General features: G+C 41.1%; 1 protein-coding gene across 2 annotated transcripts; it reads right to left on the minus strand.

The window, feature by feature from the left end:
- Positions 1-955: 955 nt before the first annotated feature.
- On the minus strand, positions 956-18,559 carry sag.L (S-antigen; retina and pineal gland (arrestin) L homeolog). 2 transcript variants are annotated; one of them, NM_001088429.1, is given in 16 exon segments: positions 956-1,684; positions 2,451-2,460; positions 3,445-3,500; positions 5,284-5,307; positions 6,035-6,112; positions 6,402-6,539; positions 6,683-6,755; positions 8,009-8,093; positions 8,180-8,315; positions 9,474-9,541; positions 11,448-11,507; positions 11,692-11,885; positions 12,667-12,711; positions 14,092-14,152; positions 15,033-15,125; positions 18,450-18,559. In NM_001088429.1, coding segments are annotated over 15 exon segments (1,191 nt in total). In that variant the 5' UTR covers positions 15,093-15,125; positions 18,450-18,559; the 3' UTR covers positions 956-1,581.
- Between the last annotated feature and the right edge of the window lie 1,909 nt (positions 18,560-20,468).

The following is a 20,468-nucleotide window of genomic DNA, read 5'->3' on the forward strand; positions in this document are numbered from 1 at the left end:
GTCAATCCAGGGAAATCCCGCCTGGTTTTCCTAATTTGGGCAGGCTGTCCAGGTCAAAATCAGACAGGTGGCACCCATAATGAAACCCTAATGATTAAGCTCATAATTAAAAAAGATTTTAGAAAACTGCCATTTCTGGTTAACTAATCAATCAGCAATGCAATAAAAACACTGTTAGAGCAGTGGCCAATGGGGAGATTTGTCTGGGGGCAACAAATCTCCCAAAAATGCCTCTCCATTGGAAATAATTAAAATCGTTGGCGGTTTGACCAACATATCGCTAAATCACCTGAAGTTTCCTCCAGAGATATTACATGAGTAATATGCAGCCTTTTCCAACTTCTATTAATAAGTGTATCTTATGACTTATGGAGCAAGACTTTCTGCCTTGGCTCTGTAATTCTGTAATGTTAGTTCAAAGCTCCCCTGTGATTGGTGAAAGCTCCAGACATTTCCCCCAGAGGTTGCTCATCACACAAAGAGAGAACATACAAACCATGGTCATTATATGCATTACACAGTAATAAGCACAATTAAGCCAAAAAATTGCTTATTGGGGTTATACGCCTTTGAGTTAACTGTTAGTATGATGTAGAGAGAGATATTCTGAGACAATTTGCAGTTGGTTCATTCATTTAATATTTATGGTTTTTGAATTATTTGGCTTTTTATTCAGCAGCTCTCTAGTTTGTAATTTCAAAAATCGAATTGCTAGGGTCCAAACTACCCTAGCAACCATGCAATGATTTGAATAAGAGACTGGAATTTGAACAACATACTAAAAGTTAGCTTAAAGGTGAACCACCCCTTTAATCACCCCAGGAAAGTGATCCATAAAGTGACCAATAGTTCACATCACCCTGAGAGTTTCAGCAATGCTCTCCTTTGTACATAAATGGAATATTTTCATTTTTTATTGAAATGAATGTATGCAATATATTTAAAACTACAAGGATTAAATGGAGTCATACTGCCGTCTGCTTTATTTGGGTTACATCATCAGTGTTACCACTCATTTGTTTCTGACTGTAGTACATACAGTAGGAATGCATTAAATACAAACAGTTCATGCTATTACTGATCAGAATCGTACAATCTCAAGTGGACATAAGGAACAACTTGTTTTGTTAGTAAATGAAGATCCATTTTCTTTCTTTTGCATCTCTTGCTTTACACAACCAACCAATCAGTGAGAACCACGTAAGAGGTGATTCCAGACATGCCTGTTCTACTTATCAGCCATTCTGTATAGTGTATCAAATGCAGCGGAATCCCAGAGATGTATGTATTCATTTAAATGGGTACTCGGAATCTACTTCTGTTAACAGAGGTATTATCTGTGTCCCCTCTTCTGTATTAACCATGGAAAACTGACCCCTACTGCTCTTGTTTCTCAGTAGAAGTTCTAATGTTTCTACATAAGGAGCTTTATTCTTTATGTGCTCATGTCAAGGAAATTTTTAGCATAAAGGGCATAAAAAAAACTAGATCAATGTAATAAATGCCCTTTGCTATAGACTTTGCTACAGGGTATGGATACTGGCTAACCAGATTCTCCCCAGAGATGGTGAATGTTGTGTCTTATTTCTCATCATCCTCCTCTTCCTCTTTTTCTTCTGCTTGCAGTTCACCCTTGAGTGGATCACGGGCAAATTCTTCAAACACCATGTCATCTTCTTGCTCACTAAGCAGTAGAGAAAGAGAACATTGTTAGCCTGTGTATTGTCACTAATGATAACTCACTAATGGATACTGAGTGCACACAGCATCACAGGTGGTTCAGACAATAGGTGGGTTTTATTACCCCTTTCCTTAAAGCTATTGCTCATAGTGAAACCACCCATCATATTTATGAAACTGCTGTGCTCCATTTTGAACCAACTGGTGCATATCACCAGATACAAGAGCAGATAAATAGGCACGAGCCTAGTACAGTTTTTTGGATAAAATTTCAATTTCCCCAGCTGCAAAAATGTTTGCAAATTCAAGCTAAAATGTTGCCATTTGTTCTGTTTCAAACACATTCTTATCCCCCCACTTGCCTTCCACATTAACCAGTGGGATGGGAACCCATGGCAGCCTTGCCCCTGTCTATAGAAGGAGCTGCCCGGGGGCATATTAGGAATAAATAGGCAACAAGGGAGCCTTTCTTTAATATGAATAATAGTTATAGCACAGTGGAAGGGCAATGAATGTGCTATTAACTGCAGTGTAATTTTGCATTTCAGTTGACTTTAATGATTTGCAGCAAAAATTTGTTGTTTTGGAAAATTTACTCATCACTAAAGATAAATAATCAAACTGCTTCAAAGAAAACCTATTGGTATATTCTGCATAGAGTTCACATGCATTTGGGTTCTATTCACCACTCAGGGTCTATGTTTCTATCGCTGTGATTTGTTTCTCAGCTTCCTCTCTGAATGGGCAGCTGTGCTATGTACAAATCTTACCTTTCTTTGGCTGCCATCAATCAGGGAAGCAGAATTGAAATGAACAGAGAAGAACATTAGTCACTGCGCTTGGTGTGGGTGATGAATTGCTTATAGTGCTAACACTAGTGTGTGATGCATCTGTATGGCAGTATAATGAATATTATAACCCACTACCCATCCATTGAGCATAATAATCAGGGTCACTTCGAGGGACTCTGCCTACTATAGCTGCACCTCATATAAAAGCAAACAACTTGCAGTTAGTGCAGCTGAGCTCTGTGATTTATTAAAGGGGTTCCTACTTTCTCAGTGTTCTACTGACCGTCCCTTCCCCACTTGCCATTATTTCTAGGGTCATTCCGAGCATTAAAGCCTCCCGAGGCAGTGTTCACAATGCTGCCCCCACTCTTACCTTAACATTGCCAGGGGGGGTCCAGGGGAGCTGTATCGCTAGCGCAGAGAGCGAAATTTCACTTTCTGTGCTACAAAAGCGAATTTCCGGTTTATTAACTAAAAATTCTTAGGCTGCAACTACACAGTGCGCATCTTCCAATCCAACGCGAGAGGAAGCGCAGGTGTCACGTCGGATGCGCCGAATCTAAAGTAATACAAATGTCGCATCTACAAACCGATTGCATCAGTCACGACTGACGGATGAAGACGCAACGTGAGGTGTTTGCATCCGACATGTGTCAGATGCAATCAGTCTGTAGATGCGACATTTGTATTACTTAAATTACATACGGCACATCCGACGTGATGCCTGCGCTTCCTCTCATTGCGTCGGATCGGAAGGACGCGCCCTGTAGTTCCAGCCTTAAAGTTACCAGGATCAGCTTTTTGCCTCCCCAGATAACTTCTGGGGAACTTCCACCTGAGATGAGGTTCTCACTTTGTCTCATGGCAGAAACGCCCCTGATGACTGCACAATAAGGATGCAGGTGCAATTAGTTACATACTGTAAGGGTCAGCTGATAATTAGTACGCTAATGCGGAATTAATGATCACTCACCTCCGCCGTCTGGGTTTGGATGCATGAGAATAAATGGAAGCTCCGTGGAGACCTCACTGTGGAGAATAATATATAGATATATTAAACTGACAGACCTGACATAAGTGCTACAAAAATATATTTCTTTCTATATGTATCTATCTATATATTTATAAGCATATTATATATCATTTAGTTGTTAGAACACACCTGAAGACCTAAAGATCCAAGCTCAAATAGACAACAGTGTACCTTAGAGTTTCTAGGGCTGAATTATCAATACAATTGCTTCAATAGGACAAGTAATGCTGTTGGCAGTAGCAGTCAATACTATAAATTGGAAAGCTATTGGCTGCTATTAACAACAACGCTATCAATGTTTAGTGAGCCATGTTTGGTATAATAAGTTTATGGTGAGATGTCAGTCTTGCTTTCACACAATGTACTTGGATTCATAATTATTCTGTTGGTCAGTATGGACATAGTTATAAACCTTTATCATTGCCTCCATGCCCTGCAGTTAGTAGAGCCAGAGACCATGCACACGTGGGGATTGTACCACTCATGTGCATGGATTATATGCAGCTCTGCCTCACTAAAGTTCAGCATAACCACAGAAGTCACAGCAAAAAAATAAAATAAAAAAATAACACAGTGGACACTGCTCCTGATATAAATATACAGGTATGGGATCCATTATCTGGAAAACCGTTATCCAAAAAGCTCCAAATTATGGGAAGGCCATTTCCCATAGTCTCTATTTTAATTAAATAATTATTTTTCCTCTGTACTAATAAAACAGTACTGTGTACTTGATCCCAACTAAGGTAATAATAATAATCCTTATTGGAGGTTAAAGTTGGTTTAAACTTATAGAAAGAACCCTTATCTGGAAAATGAGAGGTTCAGAGCACTCAGCAATAGGGGATTGTGGACTTTTAGGGCAGAGACACACGCTCAGATTCGGGGGGAGATTTAGTCGCCCAGCAATTAATTGCCTCTTCTTCAGGGATGACTAATCTCCCCAAAATGCCTCCCGCTGGCTAGAATCGAAATGCCGGTGGGGTGGCACTTGGAGCACTTCAATTTCGGAAGTCGCCCAAAGTTTCCTCGTGAGACAACTTAGGGCGACTTCGGAAAACAAAGCGCACTGATTGCCATCCCACCGCCGATTTACATTCTAGCTGTCGGGAGACAGTTCAGGAGATTAGTCGCCCTGAAGAAGAGGAGATTTGTCACCGGGCGGCTAAAACTCCCCGAATCCAGTGTCGGACTGGCCCGGCGGGAAACCGGGAAAAAACCCGGTGGGCCCCGACCCTCGTGGGCCCCCGCCGGGCCAGAACCCGTCTCTAAATATTTCCAATCACGGGGAAAAAAAAATTTCCGGCGATGCGCAGCGCCGCCTGCGCATGCGCGGCGAACGGCGCTGTTGCGCATGCGCGGCAAACGGCGCTGTTGCGCATGCGCCGAGTGGCGGTGTTGCTGGGCAGACGCAATTTTGTAGGGCTGCGGGGGGCCGGAGGGGGGCCGGAGGGGGGCCCCTGGACAGCAGGCCCCCCAGTCCGACCCTGCCCGAATCTGAGTGTGTCTCTGCCCTAGGGCACCCAACGACTTGAAAGTTTACAGGACATACTAAGGGTGATAACAGATGGGACGTTTTGCAGGCTTCATCTCCTCCAGCACAAGTGACAAGACCTGCAATGTTACCTTCCTACCAGCATTAATGGAAACCAACGGTGGAAAACATATGCATTGCATATGCGTGGGGTAGTAGCCTTGACGTTACATTGCCACCTATTTAATTCAAGGATGAACAGTTCTGTGCAACAATCATCGTTAAATAAGTAGCACACAATGTACCTTGAGGTCATGTCTCCCAGCAGCCTGAAAGCATAGAAAAGAAAACATAATTAATCCCCCATGGAATTAGAAAGTTATGTGTCAGTGTTTCACTTGTGTGTGTATATATATATATATATATATATATATCATCATTTATTTATATAGCGCTGTCAAGATAGATATATATATGTCCAAAACATATGAGACAATGAGCAAAGATGTACAATTCCTGCATGTGTGGTTGATTAAAGATTCTTTTATTTTCCTTTGTATTTTTCTGAAAGAAGTATTAAAGAGTTAATGTAAAATTGATGTAACTTTTCTTCGTTTTCACTAGCATTTATGCTGTATCAGCCTTGTGTGTGAGGGCTTTCCCCTTGTATAAAGTTTTGTTCAAGATGCCCAGGCATCAACTCATACTAAATAACTGGCAGGTAAACACATCATTGAGGGGTCCTTTCTTCAGCCAGATGCAGGTAAAACAATAAATGCAACAATTTGTAGGCTTGCCAGTAAAAATGATGGCTGATCCCAATGGTATTAATAAGGAAAAAAAGATAAATATATAGGAAGGCCAGTATTTTTTTCCAGAAAAGGTGGCAACCCTAGTTAAATTTGCCCACTGCTGATAAATGATCTTTAATGTGTTGTGCTGCCTTTGCACTAAATAAGAAGTGACTTATTTGAGTTCCTTTTTAATCGTACCTACAATGCAGACTAAGAAAATCTAGTTCATGATCACAGTCAGAGAAAAACAATAAAAACGTACCCAGAAACAGTGAGGGTCACTTTGATCTTGTAGTCCACCAGGATTCCCATGACGGTGCGGTCAGTGCCTTCCTTAAGCCTGTGGGAAGGAAATGTAGGCAATGAGTGGCAAGTGCTTGGGTCTCTATGGTACAAATCAGGGAAGGTTACAAACACAAGCCGCCATGTTTTGCACAGTTTGTACCTTTCCCTACCAAGTGGAGTGCAATGAATGAATACAGAACTGTCGGCTTTCAGCAGCTCTTTATTCATGAGGGGCATGAATCATAAGAATAACAATGTCATGAACTGTATCTCTAAAGGATTTTGGGTATATTTCTCATCCATAAATCTATATTGGTTGTATGATAAAAGGCATATTAACTTACAGAGTGCTGGAAGCCAGGTTGGTGTCCTCATGTTTGAGTTTCCCATCGAGTGCAATTTCTCTCTTCTCCCGATTGTATGCCAGCAGAGGCAGCAGGGAAAAGGTGTGATTATACGAAGCCTTTGAAGGTACCTTTTCACTGAGGAAACAAGAATGGGTCTGAACATGAAAAACCTGCTAACAGTTTCTATTACCTGAACATGCCCATTCCATAAGAACAGAACATTACGCTGACACTATTTCAAAGTCTGATACGTGTTGATAAAAGGTAACATTACTCACTTAGACTCTTCCAAGGCCACCGTCTTGATGTAATAGTCGCTGGAATACAGGACCACATTACTCACTTGTTCCACTGTAAGAAAAAGGCACATGTTCATGTTAATCGGGGGGATTTCTGGAAGTGGAATGACCATTTCATTTGAAACATGTACCTAATTTCAGAGTTGGGCCAAGAAGTACTTGTACCTGCAGAAATACTACTTGGGCCATGCTGCTCAAAGACCATCACCTCCATCGATTCTCTATCTTTTAATTACACCCCTCCTCTCTTGCTCCCTAGGCAGCTGCCTCTGCTGCCTACCCCTAGGTCCTAGGTTCCCAGGTACGGATTTGCCAAAAACCAAATACTAACCCTCGCGTGGGGGCGGAAATTGCCGTAAAGCGTTTATACAAGGTTCAGATTAGGTTTGGCCAGGCTTTTGGATTCGCCCTAATGTTGCTCAGAATCCAGTATTCAGTGCAGCTCTAAATATATTGGCTTAAAAGACTACTTCTTGTGCAGAGAAACAGCTTGGGAAAAAACAATTCAAAACATCACTTATATAGTAAATAGTATCCCCCTCTTATAAAATATAGGGCTACTATAAGTTACCTAGGAGTTCCATGTCTATATATGTTGTTATACAGCTCATGGAACTCTAAGTTGACTTCAAATACAGATATGGAACCTTTTATCCAGAATGCTCTGGACCTGGCTTTTTCCAGATAATGGATCTTTCTGTAATTTGGATCTTCATACCTTCAGTCTACTAGAAAATCATGTAAACATTAAATAAACCCAATAGGCTGATGTTGCTTCCAATATGGATTAATTATCTCTTAGTTGGGATCAAGTACAAGGTACTGTTTTATTACTACGAATAAAAAGGAAATCATTTTTAAAAATTTGGATTATTTGGATAAAATGGAGTCTATGGGAGATGGCCTTTCTGTAATTCTGAGCTTTCTGGATAACGGGTTTCCAGATAATGGATCCCATACCTGTATCCTCATATTTTGCAACAGGGGGGTGCTTTATTTATTATAATACACAAGTTTCAGTGAGTCATGTGACTGAAATGACATCACTAAGCCCCGTTTATAAGGATATAATTTACAGGATATTCATGGCTCTTGTGTATTATAAATGTATATAAGAACATTGTCTATTGTCCTTGAGCTGGGAACCATGTCTATCAGAATAATACATTGATCTTTACATAGAAGGCCATCAAAAAAAAGACTGGGTGATATTAGGTGGCTGATTAATGATAAAACTATGGAATGGGAGTAAAGACAATGAGTACTTGCATCAGAATATCCCACCAGTTTGGTATAAGGCCATACCTGAAGCAGATATTTTCTTCACTGTTTTGTCGGATTTGTTGGTCACACTGACAGACACAGTGATTGGTTCCCCATGATAAAACACCTAAAGCCAATATAAATATTTTAGAATACAAGCGAAAGGACTGGAGTTATTCGCTCTAGCCAAGGTAGCTGCACAGACACTCTTACCTCCTTAGACAGTGATGCTGTCAGGTGCAGAGGTTTGTCTGACATAAAGAACTGCCATGATGTCTCCGCTCGGGGTTTAGGCCCTGGCTGATCTGGCGCATACTGAATTTTGCGGATCATAAGGCGGACAGAGTTCCTAAGGAGGGACAATAGTAGTGTTCAGCACATAAGTCCTTGAGCTATTGTAGGGAAACTGCCAATTCATTTACAAATACAAAATAAATTACTAAATTCAAGAAAGAAATATACTTTACATTTATTCTTTATAAAGAACCAAATGACTTATTAGCAGGTAACAAATCACGATGAAATTGGAATAGGAATAAGCAACAGGGACTTCATTAAAAAGCCGATGTTCAAGTATCAAAAAATAGTAGGGATGCACCCAGGGGTGCTTCGCCAATGAGGCAAGTTGAGGCTGTCGCCTCAGGCAGCAGCGCCCCACTAAGTACCAGGGGCAGCAAAAATGCTGCTCCTGGTACTTTAAGAGCAAATTTCCAGGGGAGGGGGGGCAGCAGCAACTGCTGCTGCCTCAGGCAGCGGAGGGGCCAGGATCGCCCCTGGATGCACCGAATCCAGGATTCGGTTCGGGATTCGGCCAAGATTCGGCCTTTTTCAGCAGGATTCGGATTTGGCCGAATCCTTCTGCCCGGCCGAACCGAATCCGAATCCTAATTTGCATATGCAAATTAGGGATGGGGAGGGAAATCACGTGACTTTTCGTCACAAAACAAGGAAGTACATTTTTTCCCCCTTCCCACCCCTAATTTGCATATGCAAATTAGGGTTCGGATTCGGTTCGGTATTCGGCCGAATCTTTCACAAAGGATTCGGGGGTTCGGCCGAATCCAAAATAGTGGATTCGGTGCATCCCTAAAAAATAATACAAATTATAAGACTGTACTGGAGGACGTTCTAAAGGTTTAATCATATTAATGATTCATTTTTTATAATTGATATATAAAGAGTATTTGTTTACTTTAGAACAGGAGTGTCTGTATAGTAGTCCTAAAGGTGATTACAGGTATGGGAGCCATTATCCGGAAAACCCTTTATCCAGTAAGCTCTGAATTATGGACGTCTCCCATTGACTCCATTATAATCAAATAATCCAAATTTTAAAAAATGATTTCCTTTTCTCTGTAATAATAAAACAGTAGTTTGTACTTGATCCCAACTAAGAGATAATTAATCCTTATTGGAAGAACCATAATCCGGAAAATGCCCCGGGCATTCTGGATAGCAGGTCCCATACCTGTATTATTACACTTGCACGCAAAGCATTACCACTTACTTTTTGTGAATTCTATCTTCTAAATTGTTTGTAGAAAATGCCTTAATTTCAAAATCCACACCACAGGCCTGAAACAAAAGAAAACGTATGAAAGAAGACACACGAAGCTTGGCTTGAAGCAGACGCCCTGCAACTCAGTTCCACTTTGTTACCCAGTTAAAGGTCTTCAGCCATATGTCCCTGTTATTATCCCACTAGGCCTATACTGATTGGTTGTTTTAGCAGCCCAATCACAATGCACCTCTCAATTCAAACTATCATCCAGAAATATCAGCTGCTTGGTAACATTTAACATTTTGTAATTTTTTGTAATTGATTTTGTAGAATTGACGTTCATTGTCAATTGTTTTTAGCATAATAACTGTCTGACTATGAACCCAGAAATCAGCACAGTGTTATCAACTGGACTCTAAATAGAGAAACTCTGTGTATAATGGCATATATTTATGTTTTTCCTGAGCATGTTCTGCAGAGCAAAATGCTCTAGAAATAGAATCAGGAATATTCTTATACCCCATTAGGGTGATGGCACACAGTAAGATTTGTCACCTGCAGTTAAATACAGCTGTTCTGGGGCCGACAACCCCATAGTACGCTTATTAAATTTACATCAGCACAAGTAAAGCCTTTTACTCACAGCTATCCAGCTTGAACACGGAAAAGGCATTCCCTTTCATCTTCCTGCAATTAAGCCAGATCTATGCAAGTAATAGGTTTTACTTATTGACAAAGGAGTTGTTCACCTTTGAGTTAATGCTTAGTATGATGTAAAGAATGATATTTTGGGACGATTTGCAACTGGTTTTCATTTTTTATTATTTGTGGTTTTTGAGTTATTTAGCTTTTTATTCAGCAGATCTCCAAGTCTGCAATTTCAGTAGTCTGGTTGCTAGGGGTCCATGTTACCCTAGCAACCATGCATTGATTTGGAATATGAATAGGAGAGGCCTGAATAGAAAGATGAGTAATACAAAGTAGAAATAACATTACATTTGTAGCCTTACAGAGCATTTGAGAGCTGTAAAGAGTCAGGAGAAGAAGACAAATAATTAAAAACAACTATAAAACATAAATAATGAAGACCAATGAAAATGTCTCAAATGGTTGAGCTCTTGTCACTTTCTATCACTTAACTATGGCTCAAGCATCTGTGCTCAGTGCTTTATGCCTCCTATATTTTGGCTGTATAAATGGCACAACTAGGGTTGCCAACTTTTCTGGAAAAAAATACCTTCCTTTATATTTATCTTTTTTCCCTATTAATAACATTGGGATCAACTGTCATTTTTACTGACCAGGCCAGAAAAATACCGGCCAGGTGGCAACCGTAGGCACAACACCTAACATGAAGCCATGGTCAGTTGAAAATGACTAAAAATGGCAAACACCAGACCGAGATGCAATGGCATCAACCCACTATATTTGCTCATACCATGTTAGGGCAGAGACACACGTGGAGATTCGAGGACATTTCGTTGCCCGGCGACAAATTGCCTCTTCTTCGGGAGACTTATCTCCCCAAACTACCTTACCGCCAGCTAGAATCTACACTAAATAGCCGGTCGGATTGCTTTGTTTTCCGAAGTCGCCCGAAGTTGCCTCATGCAGAAACTTCGGATGACTTCGGAAAACAAAGCGATCCAAGTGCCAGAATGCTAGAATCTGAATCGTCGGCGGGAAGGCAGTTCTGGGAGATTAGTTGCCCGAAGAAGAGGTGATTTGTCCCCAGGAGACTCATCTCCCCGAATCTCCATGGGTGTCTCTGCCCTATAAGCTGACATTCAAATCTGCTGTACAAATCCCTCTAAACAAAACACAATAATTGGTGAGTTCAGTGCTTAGAAAGCACCCTGAGCATTTTTACATTCAGTTTTTTTATTGGTTTACTTATTCTTTAAACATTTAAAACTTTTTTTTATTGCTTGATGAGAAGGATTCTGGGCTTTGATCATGTTGAATGCAGAATTTCCATACCTTGCCCACATCTGAGGGAGCTGGCTGAAGAGACACTGAGCATGGCAAGAAATCAGGGAACTGCGGGAGACACACAAAATGAAAACAGAATGAAGTCTTGTGTTGTAGCATGCCATTCAAGAAGTTGTTTGAGCAATCATTTTATTTGCTGCTTAAAGAGAAACTAACATACAGTGCAGGACTATCTCACAGAAACACACATGGCACAAAGCTATGGGTATATTAAGACGGGGTTAGGCTGTACCTCCAGCACAAATGGGAATGCATTGTTCCCTAATTTCTTCATCAGCCTCTCCTGAACTTTGGTCAAGGCTTTGGGGTCCTCTACTGGTGGGTAAATCTGAGTCCGAGCATAGTAAAGGTCTTTACGGAAGGTTAGGCCAATAACATCAATATCCTCTTGACCATAACGGAAAGCGCAGGTAAGAGTGACGTACACTGTGAAATAAACAGCAACGTTACACGCGTTCTTACAGCAAATTCACTTCCAAATTCAATCGAACTAAAGTCATGACATATAGGAAACATACGGGGGATTGCATGTGTAAATTATGTTTTTTTTTTCTAAAATCTGAATTTATCTCATATTTTATTTAAGAAAAAAAACCTCCCATGCTAGATTTGATCTTATTTATTAATAAAATAACAAAATCAATGGGATCAAGAAAAAACTCAATAAAATCGAGTGAAAACCTGAATCAATCACGTTTTTTTGGGCTTTTTTTCCCGAATTGCTCAATGATTTTCGGGTTTTTTCAAGAAAAGCCTGAAAGAGTCGGATTTTCAGGCTAAACCTAGTACAGACCACAAAAATGTCATATTGAGATAAGTACCTCTGACTTATACCTCGATTGGTCTGAGATGCGGATTTAGGCTTTTTGCAGCACAGGGTTATAATAAATATTGTTGGGTTTTTTTTGCCACAAAAATCCTGACCAGATAAATTCGAGATTTAGTAAATAACCCCCTATGTGTATGATTTATTAAAGAACATTGAATTCGGCAGTATCTACAAATATTTGCAGCACAAAATTCCTCAGCATTGTCACCACCTGCATAGGAAAGGTTAGCTATAAGGGAATAAGAGCAGATGTAACAAGTGATTCATGGGTGGGTTTCAGAAACTAGTTGGATTCATGTTTGCCAGGAATGGCATGGGCTAGGATTTTCATGACTAATTCATGTATTTGTGTCTAATAAACATCACTGTCACACCCACCTTTTTTTCCTTTAAGGAGGTCAGGATCCACCAGAACAACTCCATCTGTACAATAAATGCAAGTGAGAGATATTAGGCAATATGACGACGGGAAACAATAACATTAATACCATGTGACAATATTCTATCACAAAGACACATAGAGAAAGGCTGAAGAAAGCGTTTTTCTCCTAACATCTGGCCTATGCCACTGAATAGGACCATAATGCTTAAACTGTTTTCACAATAAGGGGCCAATTCATTAACTTCGAGTGAAGGAATAGAAGAAAAAAAACGTCAAATTTTGAAGTGTTTTTTTGGGCTACTTCAACCATCGAATGGGCTACTTCGACCTTCGACTACGACTTCGAATCGAAGGATTCAAACTAAAAATAGTTTGACTATTCGACCATTCGATAGTCGAAGTACTGTCTCTTTAAGAAAAAACTTCAACCCCCTAGTTCGCCACCTAAAAGCTACCTAGGGTCCCCATAGGCTTGGCTAAGTTTTTTTGGTCGAAGGATACTCCTTCGATCGTTGGATTAAAATCCTTCGAATCGTTTCGATTGGAAGGATTTAATCGTTCGATCGAACGATTATTCCTTTGATTGTTCGATCAAAGTATTTGCGCAAAATCCTTCGACTTCGATATTCGAAGTCGAAGGATTTTCATTCCCAGTCGAATATCGAGGGTTAATTAACCCTCGATATTCGACCCTTGATGCATCTGCCCCTAAATGTATTTTAATGAGTGCAATGCTACTATTCATTATATCTATATATACACACATTTATTACCCCCCAACGCATCAGTAGTATCCCAGGGAAAAAAAATTTGAAAAAGATGTGTTTTAGGACATTAGGGGGCAAATTTACCCAGGGTCGAATATCGAGGGTTAATTAACCCTCAATATTCGACTGCCGAATTGAAATCCTTCGACTTTGAATATTGAAGTCGAAGGATTTAGCGCTATTCCTACGATCTAACGATCAAAGGAATATCGTTTGATCAAATGATTAAATCCTTCGAATCGAACGATTCGAAGGATTTTAATCCATCGATTGAAGGATATTCCTTTGATCAGAAAATTGTAAGGAAGCCTATGGGGACCTTCTCCATAGGCTAACATTGGCCTCGGTAGGTTTAAGGTGGCGAACTAGGGGGTCGAAGTTTTTTTTAAAGAGACAGTACTTCGACTATCGAATGGTCGAATAGTCGAACGATTTTTACTTCGAATCGTTTGATTCGAAGTCGTAGTCGAAGTAGCCAATTCCATGGTCGAAGTAGCCATATTCGACCATTCGAAATTCAAAGTATTTTTTCTTCTATTCTTTCATTCGAGCTAAGTAAATGGGCCCCTAGGTCTTAGTATTTTGATCTAATTTTGAACAATATTGGGTATCAGAACAGTATCCTGCAAATACTCCAGGGGGCATAGAACTTACCTACTGGTTCCACAGAATCCACATGATCAACATAATCCCTTTTGCCCAGGTACACGCTCACCTGTCACAACAGAGAACAACGTATTGAAGTTTTATGAATATAGAAGAAGATATGAAGATATAATATGCATTTTAGTGTTTTGTCCTGGAAATCTATTGTTATGGTGCCTGGGGGCAGAGGAGAGGGCAATGGACTATTCTGCTGTGGTTTTAGCACCAGCTGGATCAAGTGAGACAGGGCTGGGCAGTACATTGCTGTTGGCTCTACGGTACATTCATTTAAACTGCTATTGACTGTACAGTGGATATGTGTGAGTGAACGAGAGATCCAAAGATGTATCATGGGTGGAAGTATTCAATGGGATCCCTGGGAAAGTGACTAATGCATTGCTCTGGGGGACAGCGGAGCATGCAGAGCCTCATTCTGTAAGATGGAAGGTTGGTCATGCAGTGCATTACTCTGTGGAACAGTGTGTAGAGTCAATGTTGTGTGGGACAGGGATACAAATAGACTGTTGTATACAGTATATGCACATGCTGTGACGTATAGTTGTCAGTTGATGTTTATTGAACTGAGATTCCTCACATGCACCTAGAATAGCTAATTCTGGGGAGATACAATACTTAATACAAAATATGCACCAATCCCCAGTACTCTGGACGCCATTCTGAAAATGTGCACAAAAGGAAGGGGACGGGGGGAATGAACAACAGCGGGCCTAGGGGCTCCTGCTATTTAAATCCGGCCCTGGTGCTATGGGTTAGGGTGAGACAGCAATGTTAGCAATGGAGAGGAAGCCTTCACAGTTGCAAGTCCTTCAATGTCTCACTAATGGAGTCTCTTAGGAGAACATGCTTTATCCCAGTGCTACATCATTTATGCATAGCAAGGCAAAAACCAAAGACTAAATATTGGAGAGGCGTCCATAAGGAGTGCTTACCGCCTTATCCCGGGAGGTTTTCTTATACATGACATGTCTGGATTTCTTTTCACCACTCATAATGGAATGTGCAGATCACTGACTGCTGAACACCTGTTGGGGAAAACCAACAGAATAAGACTGCCCCATACAATATATATAGCAGCATCACACCAATACAGCAAGGCGGCAGTTCAAACGAAGCTGAGGTTTAGAAGGAAGCCTAACATATGCACTGGGCTTTAGTGAATGGACTCAAGTCAGGCAAAATATCAATACCCCTAGCTACTCTTTCTTACTTCACCAACAGTGGGGCCCTAATTCTATTTTGTATCCTTGTTTACACGGGGCCAAGTAGTTGAAAAGACACAGGCCAAACACCTCTGAACCATTTGTAAGGCCCTTTGTCCCAAAGGAGAGGATGTGCTTAAAGGAGAAGGAAAGCCACAGAGGCATTTTATTGCCAATAGATTAGCTGCAATAGTGCAAGCTAGAATGCTATATTTTTCCTGTAGAATATTTTACCATATCTGAGTAAACGGCTCTAGAAACTCTCTGTTTGTTTAGTATAGGAGCTGCAGTATTAATGTGGTGTGACATCACTTCCTGCCTGAGTCTCTCCCTGCTCTGGGCTCAGATTACAGAAGAGAAGGGAGGGGTGGGGGGAGAGGAGCAAACTGAGCATGCTCTTGCCCAGGGCAATGAGGTTTAAGCTGAAGGCAGGAAGTCTGATACAGAAGCCCATGTGTACACAATAGAAGGAAAGAAATGCAGTGTTTCTTTTGACAGGGGACTCAGAGCAACATTACTTTGGGGGTTTACTGGTATATTTAGATGGACCTTTCTGATAAGGCTTACTTAGTTTTAACCTTTCCTTCTCCTTTGAAGGCAGGTGGTGGGGATCAAGGGCTTGTGGCTCCTCCAAATTCGGCATTTGCTGATGCCCAAGAAGATCACCAATAAAGGCAGAGAGTTGGTCTATCCAATATGGCCATACATGCATATATGATTACTACTACTCTGCTCCATCAAATCTGTGTGTGGTTTGCTTCCTTTATCTGTACATGCTTCATTTTCATGGTACATAGTCATTGTTTTAATAACTAATAATACTGTGAATAAAATGAAATAAATACTATGATGCTATGTCCCTGACTGCCAAGTATTCTTGGAATAGTAAACACTTCCTTCCTCCTTGGTCCCATGTCCATGTGTTTTTGGCCTCAGAAATGGCACACCCTCCAATCACCAATTTAATGCCAATATTGCCGTAGCAGCAAGAAATCCCATGATCCAGTGGGTCTGCTATCACTGCAGTGACGTTCCTTCTCATGTGGGCTCTAAGGATTAAACACAACATGTAGATCCTGCCTCTGTATGGTTTTATTGTATGCTGTTCTAGGTACTGAGATACTATAGATTTCCATTCCACCAACCCTGTAAATATTGCTTTAAAATACAATAGACAATCCTTATAAGGGTAGAGACACACACTCAGATTCGGGGAGATTAGTCGCCGGGTGACTAAATCTGAGGAAGGAGGAAACAGAAGACATGGTAGCAGATACTACACAATAAATCCTTTATTTCACACACTGATTAATTACTTTGATAAAGGGAACATTTTCAAACAAAAAAAAACATCACAAAGCAAACCTGTATGTACTAAATCCCACACAGCACATCCAAGGTCATTTTAAATCCCATGGACTATAATCTCATGTTATTTGGGAGGTGTTTATATTAATCGGAAGGTTTTAAACAGATTAGAGGCACAATAGTAAACCAACTGCCCATTCTATATCACTGTTGTCTTCCGAATAGAAAATAAGCAGGATTTAACATGCATTAGCACACTATGATCATTTAATGAATTGTTCATTTTTGTTCTGCTCTAGGCACCTGCTCATACATTCCTACTGGGGAAAAATATCCTGCAGGGCCACATGTGTACAATGGATTTTAAACCCTCCATATGGTCTCCAGCTACTGTGTACAGAGTTCTTATTATGCTGTTGTATCGTACAGTCCAACTGAGAACATAGATTGTAAGTAGGGATCCCATTACTGTTTATTGAAACTCCGATTCAACAGGAATTACTGACAAATAGTAGAATTCAGGGAGCAATCCTATTGCAATTTAGGAGTCAGATAGGAATGGTTTCCCCAATTTCCTAAATTGGACATCAGTCTATTGACTTTTGATGTCGCCAAACGAGCGGATCTCTCCCTGATATGCCCACCTTACGGTGGCTTTATGGGCGGTCGGATTGTGGGGCCGCATCAAAGAACAGATGCGGCCGCGATCCGACGGGATTTTTAGTCCCATCTGATCGAGATCTCGATCGGGGAAGCCCGTTGGGGGGCCCCATACACGGGCCAATAAGCTGCCGACTCGGTCTGTCGCAGTGAACGTTAGCGACCATCTTTGCTTCCTTTTTGACTGATTAAAGACCTCAAGACCAAATGGCTTTTTGCGAACATTCGCAGTGTATGTTATTTAATTCCGCAAGTGCAACGTGTTTTTTGCAACAAAATATTTAACGAAACTCCAGAGCAGGTGCGCTAAACCTTTGCTTGGCGATAATGCGCAATGTAATATTTGCCAGCGAATTATTTTACATTGTGAGTAGTGCTAAACATTCGCAAAAACACAGTTTTAAATAACGCTTGCACATTTTAATTAGATTCCCCCTCTAGTCTTTAACTTCTTTGGCATTTTCCTTAAACTTAGTTGGCCACCTGTGCCAATGACTACATCATATCGTTACCTATGGAAGAGTGTTGATATCAGCTGTTGACTTGGCTTCTTGGGACCTTTTAACGTTCTCTCTCAGCATCTGTTTCTCTTCATTCTGTCTTCATGCAGCAGTTGGGTGTCAGATATTCATTGACAGTTAGATCCAATATATCTTATAAGGGGAGCATCTTATCCTAGCAGATGAATAAAAGCTCACTCAACTGATTCCAGTACAAACAAAATAACTGCCTTTTGCACAAATTCTGCATGTAGAGAGACAGGATTTCTGGTGAGTTTAATAGAGTGAGCTCTAATACATCTTCTAGGCAAAAGGAACCCCCCTATAAGATATATTGGATCATTCATCACCCAACTGCTGCATGAAGACAGAATGAAGAGAAACAGATGCTGAGAGAGGGATAGTGAAGGTGTTGTGGCAAGAGGATGTTGTTATAAAGAGGAGCTATAGAGATGATGTGCTTTCCCTCTACATGCAACTGCTGCTCAGTGGGATCTCTAAAGAGCAGACAAATAGCCTTCACTTGCAACATGAAGAAAATACTTTCCTTCCTATCTCTGTTATATTCTTCTCTACTAACAACACTGAGCCATAATAATAATACCGTCTTAATATAATTAAAATATATAAAAAGAGTATTAATATGATAACATGGAGCAGTCAGGTATGCGACACTAACCTGCTGAAGAAAGAGGTGAATTCCTGAGATCCAGTAAGGTAACCCGTTAGCACAGTGAGCAATGGTCTAGTTTTGCTCTGCTTGATGCCAGGCAGCTCCTACAGATTGAGATATCCTTGGTCTTGGTAATGGTCCTTCAGGGACTTCCCAGCAATATGTAGCAGAAGCAGCAGAAGGGTGGGGAGGAAGAGACAATTTATTAATCCCCAAACTGAGAGTGTAAAGTATATGGATTAGGAGATGAGCCAGGAGCACCTGTGTCAGCAATGGACAGAATTAGAATGTATAAGACAGAAAGCTGAAGGGATGAAGGTGAATTACAGGATATGAGTGATTCGTCTTTCTAAATATCAACAGCAAGGGACTAATGACTGATGCCAATGCTCGTTTACAAACAGAATGTTAAAAATGGATGCTAGCACTGAGATAGCTGCTCTTTTTGGACAGTTCCAAAAATGCTGTTAGTATGATTATTTATATGTGTATGGGGGCCCGCCGTTCTCACCGGATATCAGTGCAATATGGATGTTGGTTGGGTCGAGGATTGGGCAGGTTTGAACATTTTTCATCTGCTAATGCACCATGGAGGCCAGTGCAAGTGAGGAGGTGAACAGGAGCCGCAGCTCTTATTTGCTGTTCCATTCATTTATACTATTTGTACAATAGAAAAGCCACCATACAGAATGTGGCCCCTCCTATGCTCTCTGTTGTTTTAAGGTGGCCACACACGGGCAGGACATTGGTCCTTCTGCCCGTGTATGGGGGCTTTCGACAGGTCTTCCCGATCACTATCTGGCCACGATATCGATCGGCCCATTGCTCCTCGTTGTAATGTCGCCAATCGAGTGGATCTTATAGTGTATGACCAGCTTTAGAGCCATGGGCTGATTGGTCGGAGACCATACCTGGTTGGCCTGTGTATAGCTGCATTTAGAGCAGTGATCCCCAACCAGTAGCTCGTGAGCAACATGTTGCTCTCCAACCCCTTGGATGTTGCTCTCAGTAGCCTCAAAGCAGCTGCTTATTTTTAAATTCCAGGCTTGGAGGCAAGTTTTGGATGCTTAAAAACCAGATGTACTGCCAGAGACTACTGTATACTGTCAGTCCACATAGGGGCTACCAATAGCTAATCACAGCCCATATTTGGCACCACCCAGGAAAATTTTCCGTGCTTGTGTTGCTCCCCAACTCTTTTTAAATCTGAATGTTGCTCATGGGTGAAAAAGGTTGGGGACCCCTGATTTAGAGGGTTCCTAGAGGGACATAAAAAAGTACAATACAACGTACAAACGTAACCGAAAACATATGAACTTTGTAAAGTGTTTGTACTCTTTATATAGTGAATAAAGTAGCCCCTCTTGTAAAATATAAGGATATTACAAGTTAATGCAAAAGGAGAGTGGGTGCTTGCTGCAGGTGGACCCAACTGAGTACTTTCAGGGCACTTTGCCATAATGCTATACTACAAGGAATGTTGGGGAGACAGATTCAACTCTGTGGAAATATTTGATAGCTGTGGGCCAAAGCAGCGGCGTCATTGGGGGGGGCACATCGCTAACCGAATTTCCATGTTGAAAAACTATTTTTGCCGCTCCATGCCTTGCCTCATGACAGGAGTGGCTCTGGGCCAATGCTCTGGGAAGGCAGAACTAAGTGTAGCATGACCATGAAGAAGTGCTCAAATACAAAGAAGGGTTCTGGTTGTTCTCAATATATTTTCTTTATGGGAAACCATGCTAGAGTGTAGTTATCATTGTCAGGGAAGGATGCAAAAAGTGTGTATGGCAGGAGGTAAGTACAGGGCTGCCTTGTGTCTATACCTGGCGGCAGAATGAGGAGCCCAAGGCTGTTATCTCTGTTCATGAGAAGTGGCAGAGGCACAGGCGGCAGTTCGTTGTGTTGGTTGAACATTACAGGTGGCACAGGAATCCTGACCTGGCTGTATTCAACTGCCCTCAGACACACTGCAAACGCACAGCCAGTAAATATGACATTTCTCATTCACGTGTTCACTGCTCT

This window comes from Xenopus laevis, chromosome 5L (assembly GCF_017654675.1).
Source record: "Xenopus laevis strain J_2021 chromosome 5L, Xenopus_laevis_v10.1, whole genome shotgun sequence".
Taxonomy (NCBI): domain Eukaryota; kingdom Metazoa; phylum Chordata; class Amphibia; order Anura; family Pipidae; genus Xenopus; species Xenopus laevis.